We start from the raw sequence: 26377 nt of genomic DNA, 5'->3' as shown, positions 1-26377 counted from the left end.
TTATTTGTATTTACTGGGATCTGTCACCCTTTCTTCTTTCCAATTTCTCCCTTTAGGAACAAGAATGTCTATCCTGTGCCTTTCTCACCTTTGTTTTCTGGAAGCACATAACTTTCACACGTTCAAAAATGGCGAAGAATTTTGCCTCAAGATGAATCATACCTAAAGTCTCACCCATTCCTGATGTAGATGATATTTAGAAGAGACGTTGTATTTGGAATTTATACTGAAACGGGTTAAGAATTTTGGAGCTACTGAGATGGGGTGGACATATTCTGCATAAAAGGAGGACATGAATTTGGGGAGCCATACGATGGAATGTTATGGACTGAATAGTGTTCCCCCAAATTCATATGCTGATTTGAATCCCTAAACCCCAGTGTGATGGTATTTGGAGATGAGGCCTTTGGGAGGTAATTAGGGTTGAGATCATAAGGGTGGGGTCCTAATCTGATGGAACTCATGTTCTTATAAGAGGAGGAGGAGACACCAGAGAGCTTTCTCTCTCCACACACACAGAGGACTCAGCAAGAAGGCAGCCATATGCAAGCCAGGAAGAGAGCTCTCACCAGAAACCGAATTTGCCAGCACCTCGATCATGGGTTCCCAGCCTCCACAGCTGTGAGAGAATAAATTTCTATCGTTTAAGATACCCAGTCTGTGGCATTTTGTTATGGCAACCAAGCAGACTAATAGTGTATTTTCATGAAAGAATGGATGAGGTCATTTATTCCCTAGGCCATCCATTGAAGGGAGAACTAGCTGTGGAACACCAAACAAACAAGTGATTACCAGTGGAGAGTGGGAAGGGGGGAGGGGAAAGGGATTAAAAGGTATAAACTTCTATGTAGAAAATAAGCTACAAGGTTATACTTGTGCAGCACAGGGAACAGAGCCAATATCCTAATAACATTAAATGGACTATAATCTATAAAAACTTTGAATCACTATGCTGTAAACGTAAAACCAATACATTGTAAATTGACTGTACTTCAAAAAAAACACTTTCCTTCCTAGCGATATTCATTACCTAATAGTCTAGAGAACTTCAGGCTAGAGGACAAGATGGTTTAGTATTAGAAAATCTTCAAAGGCAATATAAGACAATATAATCAGTTCAATAGATGCCTTACACATATCTAATAAAGCCCAAAATACATTCCTGATTTTAAATAAAATTGGGAGAGATAAATATTTTCTCAACAAGATAAATATTGAATCAAAAGGAGCAGCCTTTTCATGAGACAATATTAGAGGTATTCCTAAGAAGTAATGATAGCCTCTTTCATGATGATTTCCTGTTATTCTGAATGGATTACCCAATAAAATTATGAAATGAGAGAGAGAGAAGGTGAAATTAACTGAAGAAGAGGAAAGAAAGGAAAATTATTATTAAAAAGGTGTGGCAAAATTATTAACTTCAGTTGATATCATTTAAAAAATATCAACCCCCTAAAAAAAATCAACTAAAAGCCTTTTGAAAATGATGATAGTCCATTGATAAAATGTACACACAAAAATCAGGTTTCCTATAATTAAAAGTAGCAATTTAAAATACAACAGATCGGGCTTCCCTGGTGGCGCAGTGGTTGAGAGTCCGCCTGCTGATGCAGGGGCCACGGATTCGTGCCCCGGTCTGGGAAGATCCCATATGCCACGGAGTGGCTGGGCCCGTGATCCATGTGCTCCGCAACGGGAGAGGCCACAACAGTGAGAGGCCTGTGTACCGCAAAAAAAAAAAAAAAAAAAAAAAAAAAAAAAAATAATAATAATAATAATAAAATACAACAGATCTTCTGATAACAATGTTCAACAAAATGATGATATTCTTAAAAATTAAACAACTGGCAATTTTTGATCCACAGATCCTGATATACCCATAGAGAGATCAAAACCACAATGAGTTATCACTTTACACTTGTTAGGTTGGTTACTATAAAAAGAAAAGTTGGTGAGGATATGGAGAAATTAGAAAACTCATTGATGAGAATGTAAAATGATTCAGCCTCTATGAAAAAGAGTTTGGTGGTTCCTCAGAAAGTTAAATATAGGCTTACTATATTATCCAGCAATTCCACATTTAGGTATATACTCAAAGTATTGAAAGCATGGACTCAAACAGATATTTGTACACCCACGTTCACAGCATCATTATCCACAATAGTCAAAAGGTGGAAGTAAGCCAGGTATCCATCAACAGATCAATGGATAAACCAAATGTGATATATACATGCAACCGAATATTATATGGCCTTAAAATGGAATGAAATTTTGACATGCTACAACATGGGTGAACTTTGAAGACATTATGTTAAATGAAATAAACCATAAATAAAAGGACAAATAATGTATAATTCCACTTCTATAAGGTATGTGAAAGTGGTCAAATTCATAGAAACAGAAAGTAGAATGGTGGCCTCCAGGGGTTGAGGAAGAGAGGAATGGGGAATTATCGTTTAATGAATATAGAGTTCCAGTTTTGCAAGATGAAAGAGTTCTGGAGATGGATGGTGGGTTTACAACAGTGTACACCAATATATTTAATGTCACTGATTCATACATTTAATAATGGTTAAAATGGTAAATTTTATGTTATGCATGTTTAACAATTAAACATATACATATAAAAATGTATGTGTGTTAGAAAAGGTCAAAAATATCACTAGAAGTGATTGTCAAGGGTAATGAAAGAAAAATACGCAGAATAATTATAAATTTCCTACAACCATAAGATAATTGGGAAGCCTCATGAAATTAAAGAAATGCGAGTGGAAATTTTTTTACTGTTGGCTTGTCATATATTTAAAAGGTTGATAATAACACCTGAAAATCAATAATTATATATAATATTAGTAGTGGTTAACTTCTGGGGTTTAGATTATCTAAAAATTATTATAAGAAAAATTATAATATAAGATTAAATAAACTTGATGTATAAATTTTATATACCAAGTAGACAAGTTAACAAAAATATATGAGGATTTAGACTCTAGAATATGCAAACAAGTAAGTCATACACACAACCACACATATTTAATTATATTTAATTATGTACATGTTATATCTTTGTATGTAATGCTGTAAAAAGATTATACATTCTTTGAAAATATCCATGAAATATTAACAAAAGACAATAAGATACTGGTTACAAATAAGGCCATGATAAATTCCATAATTTGAGGTTTTCCCAGGCCATATTCTGTTAACGTAAGTCATTGATATTCAAAATAAATAAAATGAGCATATAAAGCAAACTTGGATTCCTTGGGATCACCTTGCCTCTCAAACTCTTTATGCCCCCAAATGCATTCAGCATCACAAGGGCGTCTCCCACATGGAGTCCAGGCCCATCAGCAGCCCAGGGTTTCCTTGACTGGGTACAGGGCCCCAAGGAGATAATTTGGGCACAGAACAGGCAGTCAGCTGGCATACCAGCCCAGGGCTTTTGGGGTAGACCTACAGGCCCCAGAATAGAGGGGATGAATACAGCCTACAGCAGCTGACTAAAAGAAACTAGTTGTATTGGAAGGTTTCCTCTGAGCCCAGGCTCAGGTGCAACCACAGTACTGCCATTTGGACCTAAAGTGGCCTAGGGTAACTAACTATGATTGTTGGCCTGGCACTGTTCCAAGTGTTGTTAAGGAAAGCCTTATATACCGGGGCATCCATTAACAGGATGGGAAATTTTCTGATTTTTAGAAACTGGCTTGGAAGTTCGGAAGGAAAAAACTAAATTCATACAGAAGCTTAAAAAAAATACCCAGGAACTAAAAGCAACATTGTTTTGGTGTCAAGTGAATATGGCATAGATTATCCGCAGTTGCTGTTGCTGTTTTTAACTCTGACTACTGATGTTCACTCTGAGTGATGTGACTTAAGTGTGCAACCTAAGGGTATTGAAATCATTAATGTGAACAGTACATCTTTGACTTAGTCTGTGGATTAACTGTTGTGCTTTGTGTCAAGATAGCACTAATTTTTCATATTGTCAATATTGTGATCTTTTCTAAGAGCTCAGATAATAAAAATCAGAATGATGACAATACTAACACCAGCATGACCCAGACATCACTGAACAAGAAGGCTAAATGACTGTTCCTAGTGACAGATGGAAGAACATATACAACTAGATTAGATATGTAAGTAACCAAAACATAGCACATTGTACAACATGCCAAAAATAATTTGGACCTAGAAATAAACCATGCATATATGGTCAATTAACATATAACAAAGGAGCCAAAAATATACAATCTAGAAAGGATAGTTTCTTCAATAAATTGTGTTGGGAAAACTGAACAGCTACATGTAAAAGAGTGAAACTGGGCCACTATCTTACACAACACATAAAAATTAACTCAAAATGGATTAAAGAGTTGAATGTAAGACCTGAAACCATAAAACTCCTAGAAGAAAATATAGGCAGTAAACTCCTTGACTTTAATCTTGGTGATGATTTTTTGAATCTGACACCAAAAGCAAAGGCAACTAAAGCAAAAATCAACAAGTAGCAAAACATCAAATGTAAAAGCTATTTCACAGCAAAGGAAACTAGCAACAAAATGAAAAGACAACCTAGTGAATGGGAAAATATATTTGCAAATCATACATCTGATAAGGGGTTAATATCCAAAATATACAAAGATGTCATACAACTTAAGAGCAAAACAAAAAAAAATGGGCAGAAGATTTGAATAGACATTTTTCCAAAGAAGACATCCAAATAGCCAACAAGTACATGATAAGATGCTCAACGTCACAAATCACTGGGAAAATTCAAATCAAAACCACAATGAGATATTACCTCACACCTGTCAGAATGGCTATTCTCAAAAATAGCCATAACAAGTGTTGGTAAGGATGTAGAGAAAAGGAAACCCTCATGCAGTGTTGGTTGGAATGTAAATTGGGTTAGCCACTATGCAATACAGCATGCATGTTCCTCAAAAAATTTAAGAATATAACTACCATATGATCCAGCAATTCGACTTCTGGGTATATACACAAAGGAAATGAAAACACTAACTTAAAAAGATACGTATACCTCCATGGTCATTGCAGCAGTATTTACAGCAGCCAAGACATGGAAACAATCATCCATCACCCTGACCAAAAAATGTGATATACGTATGTATATATATAATGAAATATTATTCAGCCATAAAAAGAATAAAATCTTGGCATTTGCAAGAACATGGATGAGCCTCAAGGCTCATATATTTCATTATGCTAAATGAAATGAGTCAGACAGAGTAAAACAAATACCATATGATCTTACTTACATGTAGAATCTAAAAAACAAAACAAAACAAAAAACAAGCTCATAGATACAGAGAACAGATTGGTGGTTGCCACGCATTGGGGTGGGGGATGAGCAAATTGGCTGAAGGGGGTCAAAAGGTACAAACTGCCACTTACAAAATAAATACATCATGAGGATTTAATGTACATCATGGTGACTGTAGTAAATAATACAGTATTTTACAGTTTGTTTCTTATAATTGATTTCTAATCTCATAGCACTGTGGTCAAAAAAGATGCTTGATATGATTTAAATTTTCTTATATTTACTGAGGCTTGCTTTGTGGCCCAAGATGTGATCTATCCTGGGAATGCTCCATGTGCACATGAAAACAATGTGTACTCTGCTGTTTTCAGATAGAATGATATATAGATATCAATTAAGTCCATAGGATCTAATGTGTCATTTAAGGCCTGTATTTCCTTATTGATTTTCTGTCTGGATGATCTGTTCATTGGTGTAAGTGGGGTGTTAATGTCCCCCACTATTATTGTGTTACTATCAATTTCTCCTCTTATATCTGTTAACATTTGTCTTATATATTGAGATGTTCCTGTGTTGGGTGCATATATATTTACAATTGTTATGTCTTCTTAGATTTATCCCTTGATCATTGTGTACTGTCCTTCTTTGTCTCTTGTAACAGTCTTTATTATAAAGTCTATTTTGTCTGATATGAGTATCGCTACTCCAGCTTTCTTTTGATTTCCATTTTCATGGAATAACTTTTTCCAGCTCCTCACTTCCATCTGTATGTGTCTTTAGATCTGAAGTGGGTCTCTTGTAGACAGCATATATATAGGTCTTGTTTTTCTATCCATTCAGCCAGTCTCTGTCTTTTGGTTGGAGGATTTAATCCATTTACATTTAAGGTAATTATCAATATATATGTTTTTATTGCCATTTTCTTAATTGTTTTGGGTTTTTTTTGGTCTTTTTCTTCCCTTCCTCTTTTGTTCTCTTCTCTTGTGATTTGATAACTAACTTTACTGTTGTGTTTGGATTCCTTATTCTTTTTGTGCATGTATCTACTGTAGATCATCTTCAGTTTAGGGTTGCCATGAGGTTTTGATATAGCAGTGTATATATAAACAAGATTGTTCTAAGTTGCCAGTCTTTTAATTTCAAATGCATTCCCAATATCCTGCATTTGTACTATCTTCTCACAATTGCCGGTTTTGATATATTTGTGTGCAGATTATTTCCTACCTTTACGATATATTTGCCTTTACTGGTGAGCTTTTCCATTCATATATTTCTTGTTTCTTGTTGTGGCCTTTTCTTTTCCGCCTAGAAAATTCCTTTAGCATTTATTGCAAAGCTGGTCTGGTAGTGCTGAATTCTCTTAGCTTTGGCTTGTCTGTAAAGCTTTTGATTTCTCTGTCAAATCTGAATGAGAGCCCTGCTGGGTGGAGTATTCTTGGTTGCAGGTTCTACCCTTTCACCACTTTAAATATATCACGCCACTCCTTTCTGGCCTGTAGAGTTTCTGCTGAAAAATCAGCTGATAACCTTATGCAAATTCCCTTGCATTTTATTTGTTGCTTTTCCCTTGTTGCTTTTTATATTTCCTCTGTCTTTTATTTTTATCAATTTGACTACTATGTGTCTCAGTATGTTTCTCGTTGGGTTCATCCTGCCTGAGAGTCTGCGCTTCCTGACTTGGGTGACTGTTTCCTTTCCCACGTTAGGGAATTTTTCAGCTATTGTATCTTCAAATATTTTCTCAGGTCCTTTCTCTCTCTCTTCTCCTCTGGGACTGCTATAATGAGATGCATTTAATGTTGTCCCAGAGGTCTCTTAGACTCTCCTCATTTCTTTTCATTCTTTTTTCTTTATTCTGTTCCCTGGCAGTGATTTCCACCATTCTGTCTTCCAGGTAACTTATCCATTCTTCTGCCACATTTATTCTGCTATTGATTCCTTCTAGTGTATTTCTCATTCCAGTTATTTTACTGTTCATCTCTGTTAGTTTGTTCTTTAGATTTTCTAGCTCATTGTTAACCATTTCTTGTATCTTCCCAGTCTGTGCCTCCATTCTTTTTCCAAGATTTTAGATCATATTTACTGTCATTACTCTGAATTCTTTTCTGGGTAGATTGCCTATCTCCACTTCACTTAGTTGTTCTTCTGGGGTTTTATTTTGTTCCTTGCTCTGGGATATATTCCTCTGCCATCTCATTTTGTCTAACTTTCTGTGATTGTGGTTTCCGTTCCACAGGCTGCAGGGTTGTCATTCTTCTTGCTTCTGCTGTCTGCCCCCTGGTGGATGATGCTGGTCTAAGGGACTTGTGCCAGCTTCCCGATGGGAGGGCCTGGTTCCTGCCCACTGGTGGGTGGAACTGGGTCTTGTCCCTATGGTGGGCAGGGCCATGTCAAGGGGTGTGTTTAGTGGGAAGCTGTGGGCTCAGGAAGACTTTAGGCAACCTGTTCACTGATAGGTGGGGTTATGTTCCCATCCTGCTTGTTGTTTGGCATGAGGCATCCCAGCACTGGAGCCTATAGGCAGTTAGGTGGGGCCAGGTCTTGGTGAGAAAATGGCAGCCTCCAGCAGGGCTCATGCCAATGAGTACGCCCCAGAACTACTGCCACCAGTGTCTTTGTCCCTGCAGTGGTCCACAACCACCCCCAACCTGCGCAGGAGACCCTCGAATACCAGCAGGTTGGTCTGGTCCAGGCTCTTATGAGGTCACTGCTTTTTCCCTGGGACCTGGTGCACACAAGACCTTGTGTATGCCCTCCAAGAGTGGAGGTTCTGTTTCCCCAAGTCCTGTGGAATTACTGTGATCAAACCCCGCTGACCTTCAGAGCCAGATGCTCAGAGGGCTCCTCCTACCAATGACAGACCCCTAGGCTGGGGAGCCTGACATGGGGCTCATAACTTTCACTCCTTTGGGAGAACCTCTGCGATACAATTATTTTCCAGTTTGTGGGTTGCCCACCCGATGGGTATGGGATTTGATTTATCACTACTGTGCCCCTCCTACCATCTTGTTGTGGCTTTTCCTTTATATTTGGATGTAGGGTATCCTTTTTGGTAGGTTCCAGTATTTTTCTGTTGATGGTTGTTCAGCAGTTAGTTGTGATTTTGGTGTTTTTGTGAGAGAGGGTGAGCTAACTAACGTCTTTCTACCCAACCATCTTGTCTCTGCCTCCTTTTTTTTTTCCCTTTGTGCTCAGTCTTGTTTCACTCCCTCATAAGGTGTCGAGTGCAGAGGCTTTGCACCCAACACTTCAAACCAGAGTGCCCAGTGTGAAACGGCTGTGCCGACATCTCCGCTTAGTATGCAGAAGCATTGAATAATACAGTGTTGCTTATTTAAAAGTTGCTAAGAGATTAGAACTTAAAAGTTCTCAACACAAGAAAAAAAATTTTGTAACTATGCATGGTGACAGCTGTTACCTAGACTCATTATAGTGATTATTTTCCAAGGTATACAATATCAAATCACTATGTTGTACACCTGAAACTAATGTAATGTTACACATCAGTTATATCTCAATTAAAAATATTTGGATTTGGGTATGGTGGAGAAGGAGCTGTGAAAGCTACATAAGGAGATGGAATCTCAAATGTCTGCAGTGAGACAAGCAAGTATTTCTAAGTCAATCATATTTTTCTGTTTCCTAAATGAAAAAAACAAATTGTCTTCCCAAAAGATAGCAATGTTCAAATAAAAATAGCTACCACTGAATTAGTTTGGGTACACCACAAGAACAAAAATGTTTTATCTATTCATTCAGTTTCTTGATTGCTCTACAAAACTGAGTGTTTCCAGATTCATAGATTGCAACTAAAATGCCCAACAGGAGAAAAAAGAGTTATTTTGATAACATCTGTTGACTCCTCACAGTGAAGTAATGATTCTGTCACATTTTACCAAGTGAATGTGGCAGCAAAATATTGCCCCCAGCTCTTAGGTAATTTGGTTTCCAGAACAGAGTTTCAAATAGTCTTCTGAATTTCTATGAAAATTTTAATAAAACCATATAAAACAAAAAGATTTTTGCTATCTTGCTCAAATACAAACTAGACTTTGCTCATCTATATGTGTAGTTAGCAGACAGGGCAAATGTAAATTTTTGCAAGTTCCATTCAGCCTATAAATTTTTTAATGAAGAAAAGAAAAAGAGCTCACTTGCCAAATGTCCTGTACACCTGGTACACAACACCAAAAGGAGTGTGATTTGTTTTCCTGTGATATAAATGCTTTCATAATGAAAGTTTCAGTCAGTTTCAGTTTCCTCAAAACGCATAAGCACTTACCAAGAATTTTTTTTTTAACTTCACAAAATGGAAAGAAATTGCTTCCTTAAACAAGTGTAGGAGATGACTGTACTCCTTACTGACCATAAAAGATATGTTAAAATATTTAAGATGTAAAATCTAATTTTTAAAAGTTTGGACAAGAAGAATGTACTTCTCTAATTTTGAAATTCATAGAGGATGAGAATAGGAAAAAAAGTGTGTAGTGAAGCAGAAATTTATGTGCTATTTCTCCAAAACAATCTGATGACCTGTGAAGGGGCCATCAGGATTATAGAAAAGGATGCACTGACTGCACCTGGGTAGTTCTATGATTTGCACAGGTTGTGACAACTCATGCAATGAAAAAATGACTCATATTTTTGGAAATAAGACTGCTTCAGAACTCAAAAAATTGTAACCAGAAATGGGTAAGCAAGTTAAGAAGGACCTTCTCAGTTCCTTTATTAAAACTGTAATTTATGTGGAATTCAACTTAGATTTCACTAATTAAGATTACTTCTATGCCTTAAAGCATGCTCCCTGAGAAAGAGAGATTTAACACATGACATCCAATGTGCTTTGGAGTGTATAAATATGATGGGCCTTATAGACATGGACAGCCTATAAGATGAATTTAAATATGCAAAGGAGCTGATTGACAGAGAGGTGGCCTACTAGAATAAGCCTGTAGAAACAAAGAGAATGAGTTTTGAAGAGCTGCAAAATAATATTTCCAAGCCTGAAAACCTGCTGTGTCTAGTAAATAAGACCCAAGTATCCCATGCTCAAATGCTTTTGTCAAGATACTTAGCTTAATGCCACCACGATGGACTGACAGCAGAATTCAGTAAATGTGGGTTTGTTAAAACAGAGCTTCAAGTCAAAATGAATTTTACATTTGATTCTATTCCATTTTGCTACTACTTAAAAGAATGTCTTACAGGCTGCAAGCAGTTCAGGAAAGTATAACTGGAAAATGAAACCAAAAATCAAAAATATGTCTGACTGTATTATGGCACAGAAGGAAGCATGTCAATGTTATGTTCATTAAATATGAGCATATCTTTAATCATTCTTATCATATTTATATTCTTTCTCCTTTCTAAAAGTCCTATGTTTATGTATCTTGAGAATAAACAATAAGATAGCCATGCAAAATTTAAATATCTAGTAAAGAATTTTTAAAAAGAGGTAAAATAAATTGCTGTATCAGAGGTTACATTATAAAATATTCTCATTATAAAGTATTGCTGTTTTTGCTCACATATTTTATTTTTTAATTGGTTGTTCTATAAACTACTATTGATCAGCACTGTTTACTAGTTCTATTGCTATTTCACTTAAATAATAGCAATTTATGTAACAAAAGTACACAGTACAGAATAATATACAATTTCAAATAAATGCCTATTCTTTCAACATATTTATGTGAAAATAATAATATACGTGTAGTTGTATATGTTAAATGATTATGTTTATTTTTTGGTCTGATACACCGTCTGATACAGCTGTGTTTTAGCTGTCTGAAAAGTTACTCACCCTAGGTATGCCCCCCACTAATAGTCAAGCTACACATAAGTCTGCCCAGGAGTTCACCATTTAATTGCCCCAAAAGAAAAAGGGTTTGTAAAGGTAGACAGACCTCCTCTTCTCCCAGGTTAGTTTAGGTGGGCTCCAATAACCTTCTGGAACCAGGGACTATCCCCCATGTGTTCCCAGTCTCATCCAGGCCTGCTTGATCTCAAAATACTACTCAGGAACCCTAGAGGGGATATCCTAAAGGGAAAATTCTAAAGATGAGATTGTAGCCCCTAAAATGCAGGAGAAAGGAGTAGCCTTGAAAGATTCTGGTGGCATTAATATTACAATGACTACGAACATCATTTAAAACTAGGAATATATGAGACAATACAAAGTAAATAATCTAAATTAACTAATCAAATTATATGCACTGGAATTTCTACTTTTAAAATTTCCTACCACTAGTTACACTTTTTGTTAGACAATGTCAGTGTTGATATATAAAGAAGAGTTCAAACTTAGCTGTCTTAGAGTCTTTTAAAATCTTACAAGTAAAGTAAAATCGTATTTGTTGACATTAGTTGCTTTGCAATGTGACTTGGAACCTACAACTGTAATCTATTGTCTTACATATTGTCTTTGATTAATAAAGTTTTAAAGACACTAACCAACTTTGCCCCTGTGTCCATCATCAATACTTCCAAAATCTCCTGCCATTGGCTTGCAACGAGGAGGAGCAAACCCCATTTTACAATGGCAATTGTTAAAATTGTTGCAGACCTAGAATAATCAGAAAATAGAACCATTTTTATGTACAAAGATGGTTTTCAATAGAGGCCAGTTAATATTCTACACGTATTCAACAGAGAATTTATTCCAGAGAATTTATCCATTCCAGAGAATTTACCTTAAATAGACAAATTCAACAAATTTTCTCTTGACATTTCCCATACTGTAGAAAGTATATGGCTTCTGTTGCCAAATCAATTTTTGCCAAATAAATTCTTTTGCCAGATAAATTCTTTCAACTCTCCCCACAGCCAGACCAAACTATTGTCAATCACCAGTAACATGCCTCTAATTACCATTTACTTCCTAGTTTCACAGAACAGCCCAGACACTAAATTAATGAGCAAGACCAGCAAGAAAATCCTAATGACCTTTATTTACCATTTCCTGCCTTCTCTCTGTAAAAATAAGATCATTTTGGTTAGATGGTAACACATAGTGCTTATAGCACATCCAGCCCACATATTTACCAAACATTTTATACATCCAGAATCATCTTAAATGTTTCTACTTTATCTTCTCTAATAAACAGTTTGGCAAGATTTCTCAAGAAGATAAGATTGAAGTTATAAGTTACAAACTGTTAAATGACACCAAGCAGCATGAAAGTGATCAAAAAAATTATTCAAATGATTTCTTTAAATCTCCAAACTGTTTACTGAATTGTTCAAAGCATGTTGCTTAAAATGAAAACTGAAATTACTTACTCCATTTGAATTACAATCTCTGGCAGAATTGCAACTCTGAAAATTGACATGGTATTTAAGCTCTACACAGTTAAATCTCAGACAATACTGAAACAAAGCAAAAGAAGTAAAAAAACAAATTCAGTCAAACCATCAGATTGTGTGCATAGATAATACATAAGAAAAAATTCAAGAAAATTCAAGAATTTGTATTACCAAGAATTGGCATAAAAATCCAAAACATAAAGTAATAATTGTGACTGCATTGAAATAAATGTGAAATAAGCTATATGCTTTCAGATTGTAAATGTATAGTCTTATATAAGAAGTTGAAACTTTTATTTTCTTACCATCTAGCACCAGAAGTCCTCTTAGAAAGAGAAATATCTGGAAAAATAATTTGATTAGTCCCTTCAGTTCAATAATTATCTGAGAAGCATTTAAAAAATACACAGGCCTGGGTACCTCCCGAGACCGTTATATTAAAATCTCTGGGGCTAGGGTCCAGGTGATTATCATGTGCAGTCAGGGTTAAGAAGCTTCGAGTGGGAGGCTGAGGTATTAAAATCATTGGTATGAGGAGCAAAGGAAGGTAAGTTACTATTCCATATGGGAAAGAAAATGAGAAGAAAGCAAGGATAACAGGTAATTATATGAGGTAATAGGACAATGAGAGACTCCCATGGGTGAGATGGCTAAAAGGCCTTCTAAGAAAAAGAATGTTTAATGTGTGAATTACATTGTCCTAATTTATGGCATTAAATTGTGTGACCTTTCCCAATTATACAAAATTTTTCAGTAAAGTCAATACTTTACAAAAGAGTTTTGTTCTTTGGTGAGTTGTGTCTTTGGATCATAATAACAGGGTATGCAGAAAGAAGAGGATCAGAATTCTGAAATAGAGATTTGAGCCAATATCATTTACATTTCAAGGGGAGAGAGATCTCAGGTCTTATTTGTATCTATAGGTTTCCAAATGAGCAAGATGTGACAGATACTTGGATTATTTTCTTGCACTATTACCAAAGAGCATTATATAAAAATAAATTTGAATTTAGCAAGCAAACCTTGAGACTTTCTCTCAAAAGAAATGTACATTTATTTAATTTTCCAGAGTAGCTCTTGGAATTAATAATTTCTAGGACTCATTAGAACATTAAATGGTTGTTAGATATATTGTTTGTTTATAGGATATTAGAACATTCTAAAACATTCTAAAATTATAGTATGCTATATTATTAACTGTTCTCTTGTTCTTATGTATAACATAAGTGATAACTATAATATGTTACAGCAGAATATAATATTGTAATAATAGTATTCAATTTAATTAAAACATTCATCTACCAATCAGAAAAAAATCAGAGTTGATTATAAGAAGTTAAAATCAGTGTAAATTTGGAGGTTCTACTGAAACAATGAATACAATTCAAGAAAGTTGTTGCAAAAACATTCCAAAGGAGGAAAAGTGCTTGATCATATAATAACTTACTCGCCCCAAACTAGTATTCACATGAGATCTTCAAATGTTAGCTAAAAAATTACTCCCTATAGTGCATGCAAAAGCACTTGATTACATATTGCAGAACATAAAAAAATGATCTGTATAAAAATTACTTAAAAGTAATGTTGCTGTTAAAAAGAGGTATGGAGGTCATTAAAAACAAATATTGCTGGAATATTGCTAATATACCTGTTAAAAATTGTCCACACTTGTAAACAGAGAAAATTGGAGAACCACATTTCTTTTCAATGTCATTTTTGAACATTCATTAAAGGACCCATCTAAGGTAAACCTAAAGGTTATTTAATTATTTAAGGAATGTACTTTGTATAACTTGCTAGTCAGTACTGATAAGAGCCTAGATTTTGTGAACTTATATGTTAACATAGTTTCTGTCTGGCCGAAATGTAAATGAGTTTTGTCTGATTGAAATGATAACCCGAAATTATGGTTTTATTACTCTATAGGACATTAGCAGGTTTTACTTTGAACCTAACAACTGTATTTCAACATTCTTTTACCTAATGCCTCTAAAGTAGGGTGATTCCCAAGTGGCATCAAAAATTTAACTTGGCTGATTCTCCATTTCTCTTTTTTTCTTCTCATTTTGGTTTTTTGTTGCTTTGTTTTTGTTTCTGATTCTTGACCAAGTCAGTAAGTCTGCCCATGATGTTATATTTGTGAGTGCTTGTATATATGCATATACACATGTGTATACACATACAATTTTGCTTAGTTTATATATTACAGAATGGCTATACCTTTGGGTTGTATTAACTTGTTCATTTTTGTCACTTTAAAAAGAAAATGAGTGTGACTGTAAGGGATTGTATTAGGTGTGTATGAGTTTTTAGGCTGCTAACTAGCTTCTGTATGAGAGGCAGAAATAAATTATCTACCTTTACATCTTTCTGAAATATAACTTAATTGGGTTAAAAATTATAATTACTACAATTAGGACATGCCAGTAGCAATAATGGCAGAAGACAATTATGTCTCAGGATAATAGGATGTGTAATTGCTTCTCAAAAGACAAAACTGTTTTATCCTAATGCTATATCTGGTTGTTTCAGAATATGAAAGAGGACAGTGAAAGTCAAGGCTTGAATGAATATGGAAAATTATAGTTATTTTGTGCAAGGTAACCTTGGTTTTGTTGATAATACCTATGCACAAGAAAATAATGATTCTGAAAAAAATTTAGCAACAATTGTTCAATTTTGGTGGGGTCATTCATAAGATAATTTTAAAAATATCCTTGTGAATACCGTAAAGCCTCATACTATATTGATGCAAAATTAGAATTTGGGTTTTTAAAAATTGTATACATGGAAATTGCTTGTGAAGTATTCAATTTGCTCTTAACAGTGGTAGTACACGGTTTTACCTGGATGGCAGAGATTCAATATTTCACCAGAATAATTTTCTGTGCTTTGTATTATGTAAATGGGTATTTTTAAAAACCTCCCCGTTTTTTGAAAGAGCTAAAGTTCCCTATAATTTTAGTACCTTTTCCCATTTTATGTAAGCTCTTGCACTGTCACTTTGATTAACAGGGAGTTAAGCAATTTTTACTAGATAACCAATAATCCTTTTAAATTAAGTAACCACCTTGGACAACTCTGGTGACTTTACCTTACCAAGGTCAGAGTCTAAAGTCAAAAATATTTTTTTTCGGGCTTCCCTGGTGGCGCAGTGGTTGAGAGTCTGCCTGCCGATGCAGGGGACACGGGTTCGTGCCCCAGTCCGGGAAGATCCCACATGCCGCGGAGCGGCTGGGCCCGTGAGCCATGGCCGCTGAGCCTGGGCGTCCAGAACCTGTGCTCCGCAACGGGAGAGGCCACAGCAGTGAGAGGCCCACGTACCACAAAAAAAACAAAAACAAAACCAAAAACAAAAACAAAAAAAATATTTTTTTTCTTCATGATTTTAATAATACCTAAAACTATATTTGAGATTTCTGAGATTGCCATCAGAAAATAACAGATTTGTTCTCTTATCTCATAAATATAAGAATGCTAGAAATAATTACAATTTGTTTGGTATTCTCCATTATTTATTTATTTTTGTAAGATATTAATTTTTTAATGAAAACTCATCATATTGTAATGGCTTTTTACAAAATAAGAGAAACTATTGTTCCTAATTGCAGTTGGGAAGAATTTTACAATATCTTTCTTTTTTTAATCCATTTTTAAATTTAAGTAGTTAATTTACAATGCTGTGTTAGTTTCAGGTGTACAGCAAAGTGATTCGGATATATATATATATGTTTTCTTTTCAGGTTCTTTTCCATTATAGGTTGTTATAAGACCTTGAATATAGTTCTCTGTGCTATACAGTAGGTCCTTGTTGTGTACCTAGTTTATACATAGTAGCGTGTATACTGTAATCCCAAACTCCTAATTTATGACATTCTCCATTATTTCCTAATAGATAGCAATGTCAGAGCTGCATAGGAAGAACTGTCAAAGAAATTCAGCCAGCCTTCCCTAGGTTAATTTTAAATGTTATTAATATAAGCATAACTAATGTTCTCAGCATAAATGTTTCATATATTGTACATGTAACTAGAATGGATTGAATGCTTGTAGAAACTCAAGTCCACTTCTCTTCATAATATTTTCTTATCCTCAAGAGAAACTTTGATCAAACTCTTAATAAATAGTTATTATCACACCCCTGTCTGCAAAATAAGAGATTTTGCTTTTCTCCATTCCCATTCTACTGATGACTCTAATAAATGAACCATTCAAACTTTTCAGGCTTTTGATCAACTGATAGTTTGTGCTTTTCTCTAATGTTTACCTAAAGTTTCTGTTTTCAGGTACAGGATAGAAACTAGGTTTTCATTGACATGTAGAAAGGATCATATCAGGTATTCTAAACTATTTGAATCCAAGAATTAGACTCACAGGTACAGGATATGGTGCTTAAGCTGATACTGAGTAGACAATTTCAGAACACACCATAAGGCTGAATCAGGCTTTATTGGAATCCTTTATATCCAGGAACATAATGCCATATGAAAGCAAACTGCTAACTCAAAATCCAGGGGAATAAGAATCAATTATACAGGGCTAAATTAAATAATGAGAAAAATTAACTGTGGTTATACATTTCAGATGATATATCAGAAAGCCCTTTTTCTTTCTTTTTGATGCATTTCTAATCCTCAGTTTATTAGCTATGCTTTTATAAACTGAAATGAAACATTTTAAAACTAGGAACTGGTTCTCACTAGTGCCCTCAAATTCAGAAACAATACATTTACTGTTCCTTCACTTTTTATGGCAATACAATTATTTATAGGCTCAATAATGGTCCACCATTACCCACCTACCGTAAATAACTAGAAAACTAGACAAATTATAGAAAACAACTATTTGTACACATTGGACTATAGGCAGAACAAGACTATGATCTCTGAGAAAAAAAAAAAAAACAAATGAGGTGAGCCCTCCTATTTTCCAGGCTCTTTGCTTGGAGGCAATTTCCTGATTAAGATGCAGTGAGGAGGAACCCAAACACAGTCGGGAAATCTTGTTGAGTAAAGGAGATGGAGATTCAAGTATGTGAAGGTTAGGAGGCTGTGGAACCTAGAATTTGCTGCGAAGACTATTCTAGAGGAGGGAACTACAAATGAAAGAGTTCTATAAACCTACATAGGAACTGCCTTCTGTCTTTGGCTGAATACAATCTGCACCTGCACAGGGCTAACATCCATAAGACTGAACAAGAACTACTTTCAGAGGAAAAAAATTAGCAAGGAACTATAAGATGAATAGTTCCTGAAATCACACAACCTGGAAATCATACAAGGTCCTAACAGCGTGAATGTACAGGCCATGTTGAATGAACAGAATATTCAATAGAGACCATAGAAGGGTCACAACTCAGAACTGGGGCAAATTTAGCCTAAAGTAAAATTTAGACCCTAAAATATTTACTCTATGCCTTCAAAGAGCTTAACAACAAGTCTTAAAAGTTTAAAATGATCTGCAAGTTCTACCCAACAAAGAATTGAAGGTAATGATCAAAGAACTCAGGAGAAGATTGGAAGAAAAGAGTGAAAAGTTAGAAGTTTCTAAAAAAGAGTTAGAAAATATAAGGAACAACCAAACAGAGATGAAGAATACAATAACTGAAATAGAAAACACACTAGAAGAAATCAATTATAGACTAATTGATACAGAGGAGTGGATCAGTGAGCTGGAAGACAGTGGTGGAAATCACTGATGCCGAACAGAAAAAAGAATAAGAGGAAATGAGGAAAGTTTAAGAGACCTCTGGTACAATATTCTGTGCACTAATATTCATTTTATAGAGATCTCGGAAGGAGAAGAGAGAGGGAAAGGGACTGAAAACATATTTCAAAATGTAATAGCTGAAAAAAATCCCTAACCTGGAAAAGGAAGCAGACATCCAAGCACAGGAAGCAGAGAAAGTTCCAAATAGGATCAACCCAAAGAGGACTAGACCAAGACACACTGTAGTGAAAATGGCAAAAATTAAAGACAAAGAATATTAAAAGCAAAAAGGGGAAAACAACAAATTACATACACGGGAACTCCTATAAGACTATTCACTGACTTTTCAGCAGAAACTTTGCAGATCAGAAGGGGGTGGCACAATATTTTTAAAGTGATGAAAGGAAGAAAAACGACAACCAACAATACTCTAGCTGGCAAGGCTTTCATTCAGATTTGATGGTAAGATCAACAGTTTTACAGGCAAGCAAAAGCTAAGGGAGTTCAGCACCAGCAAGCCACCTTTACAAAAAATGTTAAAGGAACTTCTCTAAATGAAAATGAAAAGGCCACAACTAGAAACGTGAAAATTACAAAACAAAAAATCTCACTGGTTAATGAAAATATATAGTAATGGTAGTAAATCAACCACATATTTATATACACGGAAGGTTAAAAGACAAAAATAGTGAAGTCACTTAATCCACAATGAATAGTAAAGGGATATGAAAAACAAAAATATGTGAAACATGATGTCAAAAATGTGGGGGAAGGGGAGTAAAATGCAGGATTGTTAAAATGTGGTTGAACTTCAGAAATCAGCAATTTAAAATTATATATATATATATATATATATATAGTTTTATATAAACTTCATGTCAACCACAAACAAAAAATCTATAATAGGTACACACACACAAAAAAAGATAATGAGTGTGCAAACATAACACTAACTATAGTCATTAAATCAGAAGGTAAGAGAGAAAAAAGAGAAAGTGACAAATAGAGAAGTACAAAAGCAACCCCAAAACAAATAATAAAATAGCAATAAGTACATGACTATCAATAATTACTTTAAAGGAAAGTGGACTAAATGTTCCAATCAAAAGACACAGAGTAGCTAAATGAATACAGAAACAAGATCATATACATGCTGCCTACAAGAGACTCACTTCAGAGCTAAAGACACACATGGACTAACTGTGAGGGAATAAAAAAGGGTATTCCATACAAATGGAAACAAAAAGAAAGCCAGGATAGCAATAATTATATCACACAAAATAGACTTTAAAATAAAGACTGTTATAAGAAACAGAGATGATAATATAAATGATGACAATGATAAAAGGATTAGCACAAGATAAGAAAACCTTTAAATATGCATGCACCCAACATAGAAGCAATTAAACACATGAAGCAAATATTAACAGACATAAAGGGAGAAATTGACAGTAACACAATAATAGTGGGGGACTTTAACAGCCCACTTACAACAATGAAGAGATCATACTGACAGAAAATCAGTAAGGAAACACTGGCCTTAAATAACACATTAAAACAAAGAGACTTCATAGATATATATAGAACATTCCATCTAAAGCAGTAGAATACACATTCTTTTCAAGTGCACAGGGAACATTCTCCAGGACAGATCACGTGCCACAAAAAAAAGATACTAGGCCACAAAACAAGTCCAGGTAAATTTAGTTGAGATCATATAAAGCATCTTTTCTGACCACAAGGTGATTGAGACTAGAAATTAACTATGAGGAAAAAAAAACAAACAAACATGGAGTCTGAATAATATGCTACACAACAAAAATGTATCACTGAAGAAATCAAATAAGAAATTTTAAATGCCTGGAGACAACGAAAATTAAAACACTATAATTGAAAATCCATGGAATGCAGCAAAGGTAGTTCTAAGAAGGAAGATTATAATGATACAAGTATACCTCAGGAGACAAGAAAAATCTCAAACAACTTAAACTTACTTAACAACTTAACTTAAACAACTTAAACTCCTTTAGTTACTTAAAGGAACTAGAAAAAGAAGAACAAACAAAATCCAAAGTTATTTGAAAGAGTGAAATCATAAAGATCAGAGCCAAAATAACTAAAATAGGGACAAAAAAACCCCACACACAATAGAAGAGACCAATGAAACAAGAGCTGGTTCCTTGAAATAGAAACAAAATTAATAAACCTTTAGCCAGACCCATCAAGAAAAAGAAGAGAGAGGGCCCAAATCAATAATACCAGAAATGGAAAAAAAAAAAAAAGTTACAACTAACACAACAGAAATACAAAGGATCATAAAAGATATTCCAAAAATTATATGACAATGAAATGGACAAAGTCCTAGAAATGTACAATTTCCCAAGACTGAATAAGGGGTAAAAACAAAATCTGAACAGACCAATTACACCAGTATGAAACAGAATCAGTAATTTAAAAACACTCCCAACAAACAGAAGTCCAGGACTAGATGGATTCACAGTAAAATTCTACCAAACATTTGTAAGAGAGTTAACAGCTATTTTGCTCAAATTATTCTAAAAAATTGCAGAGAAGAAATGTACCCAAAATCATTCTAAGAGGCCAGTATCACCCTGATACCAAAACCAGACTAAGATATCACACACGAAAAAGAAAATTACAAGGAAATATCACTGACAAACATAGATGCAAAAATCCTCAACAAAATATTAGCAAACCAAATCCAACAATATATGAAAAAGATCATACACCATGATGCAGTGGGAATGTATTCCAGAGATACAAAAATGGTTCAATACCCACAATTCAATCAATGTGATACACATATTAACAAATTTAAGAATAAAAATTATATGATTATCTCAATACATGCAGAAAAATCTATTGACAAAATTCAATGCCACTTATAATACAAACTCTCAACAAAGTGGGAATAGAAGGAATATACCTCAATGTAATAAGGGACATACATGCTAACTCCATAGCTAACATCATACTCAATGGTGAAAAGCTGAAACCATTTCCTCTAAGATCAGGAACAAGACAAGAATGCCCCCTCTCACCACTTTTATTCACCATAGTATTTTAAGTCCTAGCCAGAACAATCAGACAAGAAAAAAATAAAAGAAATCCAAATTGAAAAGGAAGAAATAAAACCGTCACTGTTTGCAGATGACATGATATTATGTATAGGAAACCCTAAAAATACCACAAAAACTACTAAAGCTAATTCAGTAAAGATGCGTGATACAAAACTAATATACAGAAATCTGCCCCATTTCTATATACTATCAGAGAAATTTTTTTCAAAATTCCAATTCCAGTTGCATCAAAACAATACAATACCTAGGAATAAATCTAACTAAGGAGGTAAAAGACCAGTACTTAGAAAACTGTAAGACACTGATGAAAGTAACTGATGACAATACAAACAGATGGAAAGATGTACTGTGTTCATAGACTGGAAGAATATTGTTAAAACATCCATACTACCTAAAGCAATCTACAGATTTAATGCAAGCCCTATCAAGATACCCATGACAAATTTTCACTGAAATAGAACAAATAATTCTAAAATGTATATGGAACCCCCAAAGACCCCAAATAGCCAAAACAATCTTGAGAAAAAGAACAAAGGAGGATGTATAACTCTCCCTGATTTCACACTATATCACAAAGCAACAGTAATCAAAACAATATGGTACTGGCATAAAAAAGACACACAGATTAATGGACCCATATAGAGAGCCCAGAAGTAAACCAACACACTTATGGTGAATTAATCTATCACAAAGGAAGCAAGAATAGACAATGGTAAAAAGACATCAATAAGTGATGCTGGGAAAACTGGACAGCTACATGTAAAATAATTAATTTAGAACATTTTCTCAACCCATAGACAAAAAATAAACTGAAAATGGATTAAATACCTAAATGTAAGACTGGAAACCATAAAACTTCTTGAAGAAAACATAAAAGAATGCTCTTTGTCATAAATTGTAGCGATAATTTTTTTTGGTCTGTAACCTAAGATAAAGGAAACAAAAGCAAAAATAAACAAACAGGACCTAATTAAACTCAAAAGCTTTTGCACAGCAAGGAAACCATTGACAAAATGAAGAAAACCTACTGAATTGGAGAAAATATTTACAAATGATATGATCAACAAGGGGTTAATATGCAAAATATATACACAGGTCATACAACTCAGTATCAAAAACCCAAAATACTCAATTAAAAAATGAACAGAAGACCTGAATAGATATTTTTCCCAGGAAGACATACAGAAGGCAAACAGGCACATAAAAAGATGCTGAAAATTCATAATCATCAGTTGTAACTTGTCCTTTTTCAATTTTAATTTTATTGACTTGAGTCCTCTGCTTTTCTTTCTTGATGAGTCTGGCTAAAGGTTTATCAATTTTGTTTAACTTCTCAAAGAACCAACTTTTAGTTTCATTGATCTTAGCTATTTTTTTCTTTGTCTCTATTTCATTTATTTCTGCTCTGATCTTTATGATTTCTTTCCTTCTACTAACTTTGGGTTTTGTTTGTTCTTCTTTCTCTAATTCCTTTAGGTGTAAGGTCAGATTTATTTGAGATTTTTCTTGTTTCTTGAGGTAGGTTTGTATTGCTATAAACTGTCCTCTTAGAACTGCTTTTGCTGCATCCCATAGGTTTTAGATCATCATGTTTTCATTGTAATTTGTCTCTAGGTATTTTTTGATTTCCTCTTTGATTTCTTCAGTGATCTCTTGGTTATTTAGTAGCATACTGTTTAGCCTCCATGTGTTTATACTTTTTACAGTTTTTTTCCCTGTAATTGATATCTTGTCTCATAGCATTGTGGTCAGAAAAGATGCTTGATGTGATTTCGATTTTCTTAAATTTACTGAGGTTTGCTTCATGACCCAAGGTATGGTCTATCCTGGAGAATGTTCCATGAGCACTTGAGATCTTTAGTGATGTGCTTAGATTGCTTTTTCTTTTTTGTCTGTGTATCTATTGAAGATTTTTGTTGTGTAGTTCCCATGAGGTTTCGATATAGCAGTCTATATGTATACCAGACTGTTTAAAATTATTGATCTCTTAGTTTCAAATGCATTTCCAATATCCTGTATTTGTACTCCCCTCTTCTCACAATTGCTTGTTTTGATATCATATTTGTGTGTGGATGAATTCCTACCTTTACTTTATGTTTGCCTTTAATGGTGAGCTTCTCCATTCATAATTTTCTTTCTTCTTGTTGTGGCCTTTTCTTTTCCACCTAGAGAATTTCCTTTAGGATTTTTTATAATGCTGGTTTGGTGGTGCTGAATTCTCTTAGCTTTTGCTTGTCTGGAAAACTTTTGATTTTTCCATCAAATCTGAATGAGAGCCTTGTTGGATAGCATATTCTTGGTTGTAGGTTTTTCCCTTTCATCATTTAAAATATGCAGAGCCATTCCCTTCTGGCCTGCAGAGTTTCTGCTGAAAAATCAGCTGATAGCCTTATCAGGGTTCCCTTGTGTGTTATTTGTTGATTTTCCCTTGTGGCTTTTAATATTTTTTCTTGTCTTTAATTTTTATTTGTTTCATTAATATGTGTCTCAGTGTGTTAATCCTTGGGTTTCTCTTGTATGGGATTCTCTGCATTTCCTGGACTTGAGTGACTGTTTCCTTGCTAAAGTTAGAGAATTTTTGGCTATAATCTCTTCAAAAATATTCTCAGGCCCTTTCTCTCTCTCTTCTCCTCCTGGGACCCCTTTAATGCAAATGTTGGTGCATTTAATGTTGCGCCAGAGGTCTCTTAGACTGCCCTCATTTCTTTTCATTCTTTTTCCTTTATTCTGTCTTGTGGCAGTGATTTCTACCATTCTGTCTTCAAGCTCACTTATTCGTTTTTCTGCCTCAGTTACTCTGCTATTGATTCCTTCTAGTGTATTTTTCATTTCACTTATTGTATTGTTCATCTCTATCTGTTCTTTAAATCTTCTAGCTCTTTGTTAAACATCTCTTGTAATTTCTTGGTCTGTCCCTCCATTCTTTTTCTGAGATCCTGGATGATCTTTACTATCATTACTCTGAATTCTTTTTCAGGTAGTTTGTCTATCTCCACTTCATTTAGTTCTTGTGGGTTTTTATTTTGCTCCTTTGTCTGGAACATTTTTCTCTACTGTCTCCTTTAGTCTAGAAATACACCCACACACCTATGGTCAATCTACGACAAATGAGGCAAGAATATACAATGGAATAAAGACAGTCTTTTCAGTAAGTGGTGTTGGTAAAACTGGACAGCTACATGTACAAGAATGAAATTAGAACATTCTTTTACCTCATACACAAAAATAAACTCAAAATGGATTAAAGTCCTAAATATAAGACCAGATACTATAAAACTCTTAGAGGAAAACATAGGCAGAACACTCTTTGACATAAATCAGAGCAAAATATTTTTTGAGCCCTCTCCTAGAGTAATGGAAATAAAAACAAAAATAAACAAATGGGACCTAATTAAACTTAAATGCTTGTGCACTGCAAAGGAAACCATAAACAAAATGAAAAGACAACCCACAGAATGGGAGAAAATATTTACAAACAAAGCTACCAATGAGGGATTAATCTCCAAAATATACAAACAGCTCATGCAGCTCTATGTCAAAAGAGCAAACAACCCAATAAAAAATGGACAGAAGGTCTAAATAGACATTTCTCCAAAGAAAACATACAGATGGCCAAAAAGCACATGAAAAGATGTTCAACATCACTAATTATCAGAGAAATGCAAATCAAAACTACAAAAGGTATCACCTCACACCGGTCAGAATGGCCATCAACAAAAAGTCTACAAACAATAAATTCTGGAGATGGTGTGGAGAAAAGGGAACCCTCCTACACTGTTGGTGGGAACGTAAATTGGTACAACCACTGTGGAGAACAGTATGGAAGCTACTTAAAAAACGAAAAGTAGAACTACCATATGATCCAGCAATCCCATTCCTGGGCATATATCCAGAGAAAACCATAATCCAAAAGGATACACATACCCCAATGTTCACTGCAGCACTATTTACAATAGCCAAGATTTGGATGCAACCTAAATGTCCATCTAGAGAAAAATGGATAAAGAAGATGTAGTACACATATACAATGGACTATTACTCAGACATAAAAAGGGACGAAATAATGCCATCTGCAGCAACATGGATGGACCTAGAGAATTTTCATATTAAGTGAACTAAGTCAGACAAAGAAAGATAACTATCATATGATATCACTCATATGTCTAATCTAATTTTTAAGATGAAACAAATTCTTTTTTAAAAAACAGAAACAGACTTACAGGTATCAAAACCAAACTTATGGTTACCAAAGGGGAAACATGGCGGGGAGTGATAAGTCAGGAGCTTGGGATGAATATACACACACTACTATATATAAGATAGAAAACCAGCAAGGATCTGCAGTGTAGCACAGGGAACTCTACTCAAGATTCTGGGAAAACCTATACAAGAAAAGAATCTAAGAAAAGAATGAGTATATGTACATGTATAACTGAATCAATTTGCTGTACACCTGAAATTAACACAACATTGTAAATCAACTATACTCCAATAAAATTAAAATTAAAAAATAAATGTAAAAAATTGTTAATGATCAGAGAAATGCAAATCAAAACCACAATGAGATTATCACCTCACACCTGTCCAGTGTTTATCATCAAAAGTCTACAAATAATAAATGCTGGAGAGGGTGTGGAGAAAAGGAAACCATAGTGTACTGTTGGTGGGAATGTATTTTGCTATAGCCACTGTGGAAAACAGTATGGCGGTTCTTCAAAAAACTAAAAATAGAATTACCATGTAATCCATCAATTCCATACCTAAATATACATGCAAAGAAAATGAAAACACTAATTCAAAAAGACATATGCACTCCAATGCTCATAGCAGCATTATTTATAATAGCTAAGATACGGAAGCAACCTAAGTGTCCATCAACAGATGAATGGATAAAGAAGATGTGGTACATATATACAATAGAGTAGTACTCAGCCATAAATACAAATGAAATTTTGCCTTTTGTGACAACATGGAT

The 26377-nt window shown here is 34.5% G+C and overlaps 1 protein-coding gene across 1 annotated transcript in view; it reads right to left on the bottom strand.

The window, feature by feature from the left end:
• The window catches only part of LOC116746886 (disintegrin and metalloproteinase domain-containing protein 5-like), a 139523-nt gene that overhangs the window by 11249 nt on the left and 101897 nt on the right, over positions 1-26377 (bottom strand). Inside the window, exons 17-18 of the mRNA XM_032618655.1 lie at positions 12569-12655; positions 11741-11852 (exon numbers count right to left, since the gene is read on the bottom strand). Of these exons, the coding sequence (XP_032474546.1) occupies positions 11741-11852; positions 12569-12655 (199 nt within the window). The remainder of the gene's footprint in view (positions 1-11740; positions 11853-12568; positions 12656-26377) is intronic.

This window comes from Phocoena sinus, chromosome 21 (genome assembly GCF_008692025.1).
Source record: "Phocoena sinus isolate mPhoSin1 chromosome 21, mPhoSin1.pri, whole genome shotgun sequence".
NCBI lineage: Eukaryota > Metazoa > Chordata > Mammalia > Artiodactyla > Phocoenidae > Phocoena > Phocoena sinus.
The sequence above is the reverse complement of the archived record's forward strand: the minus strand, read 5'-3'. Positions and strand labels throughout refer to the sequence as shown.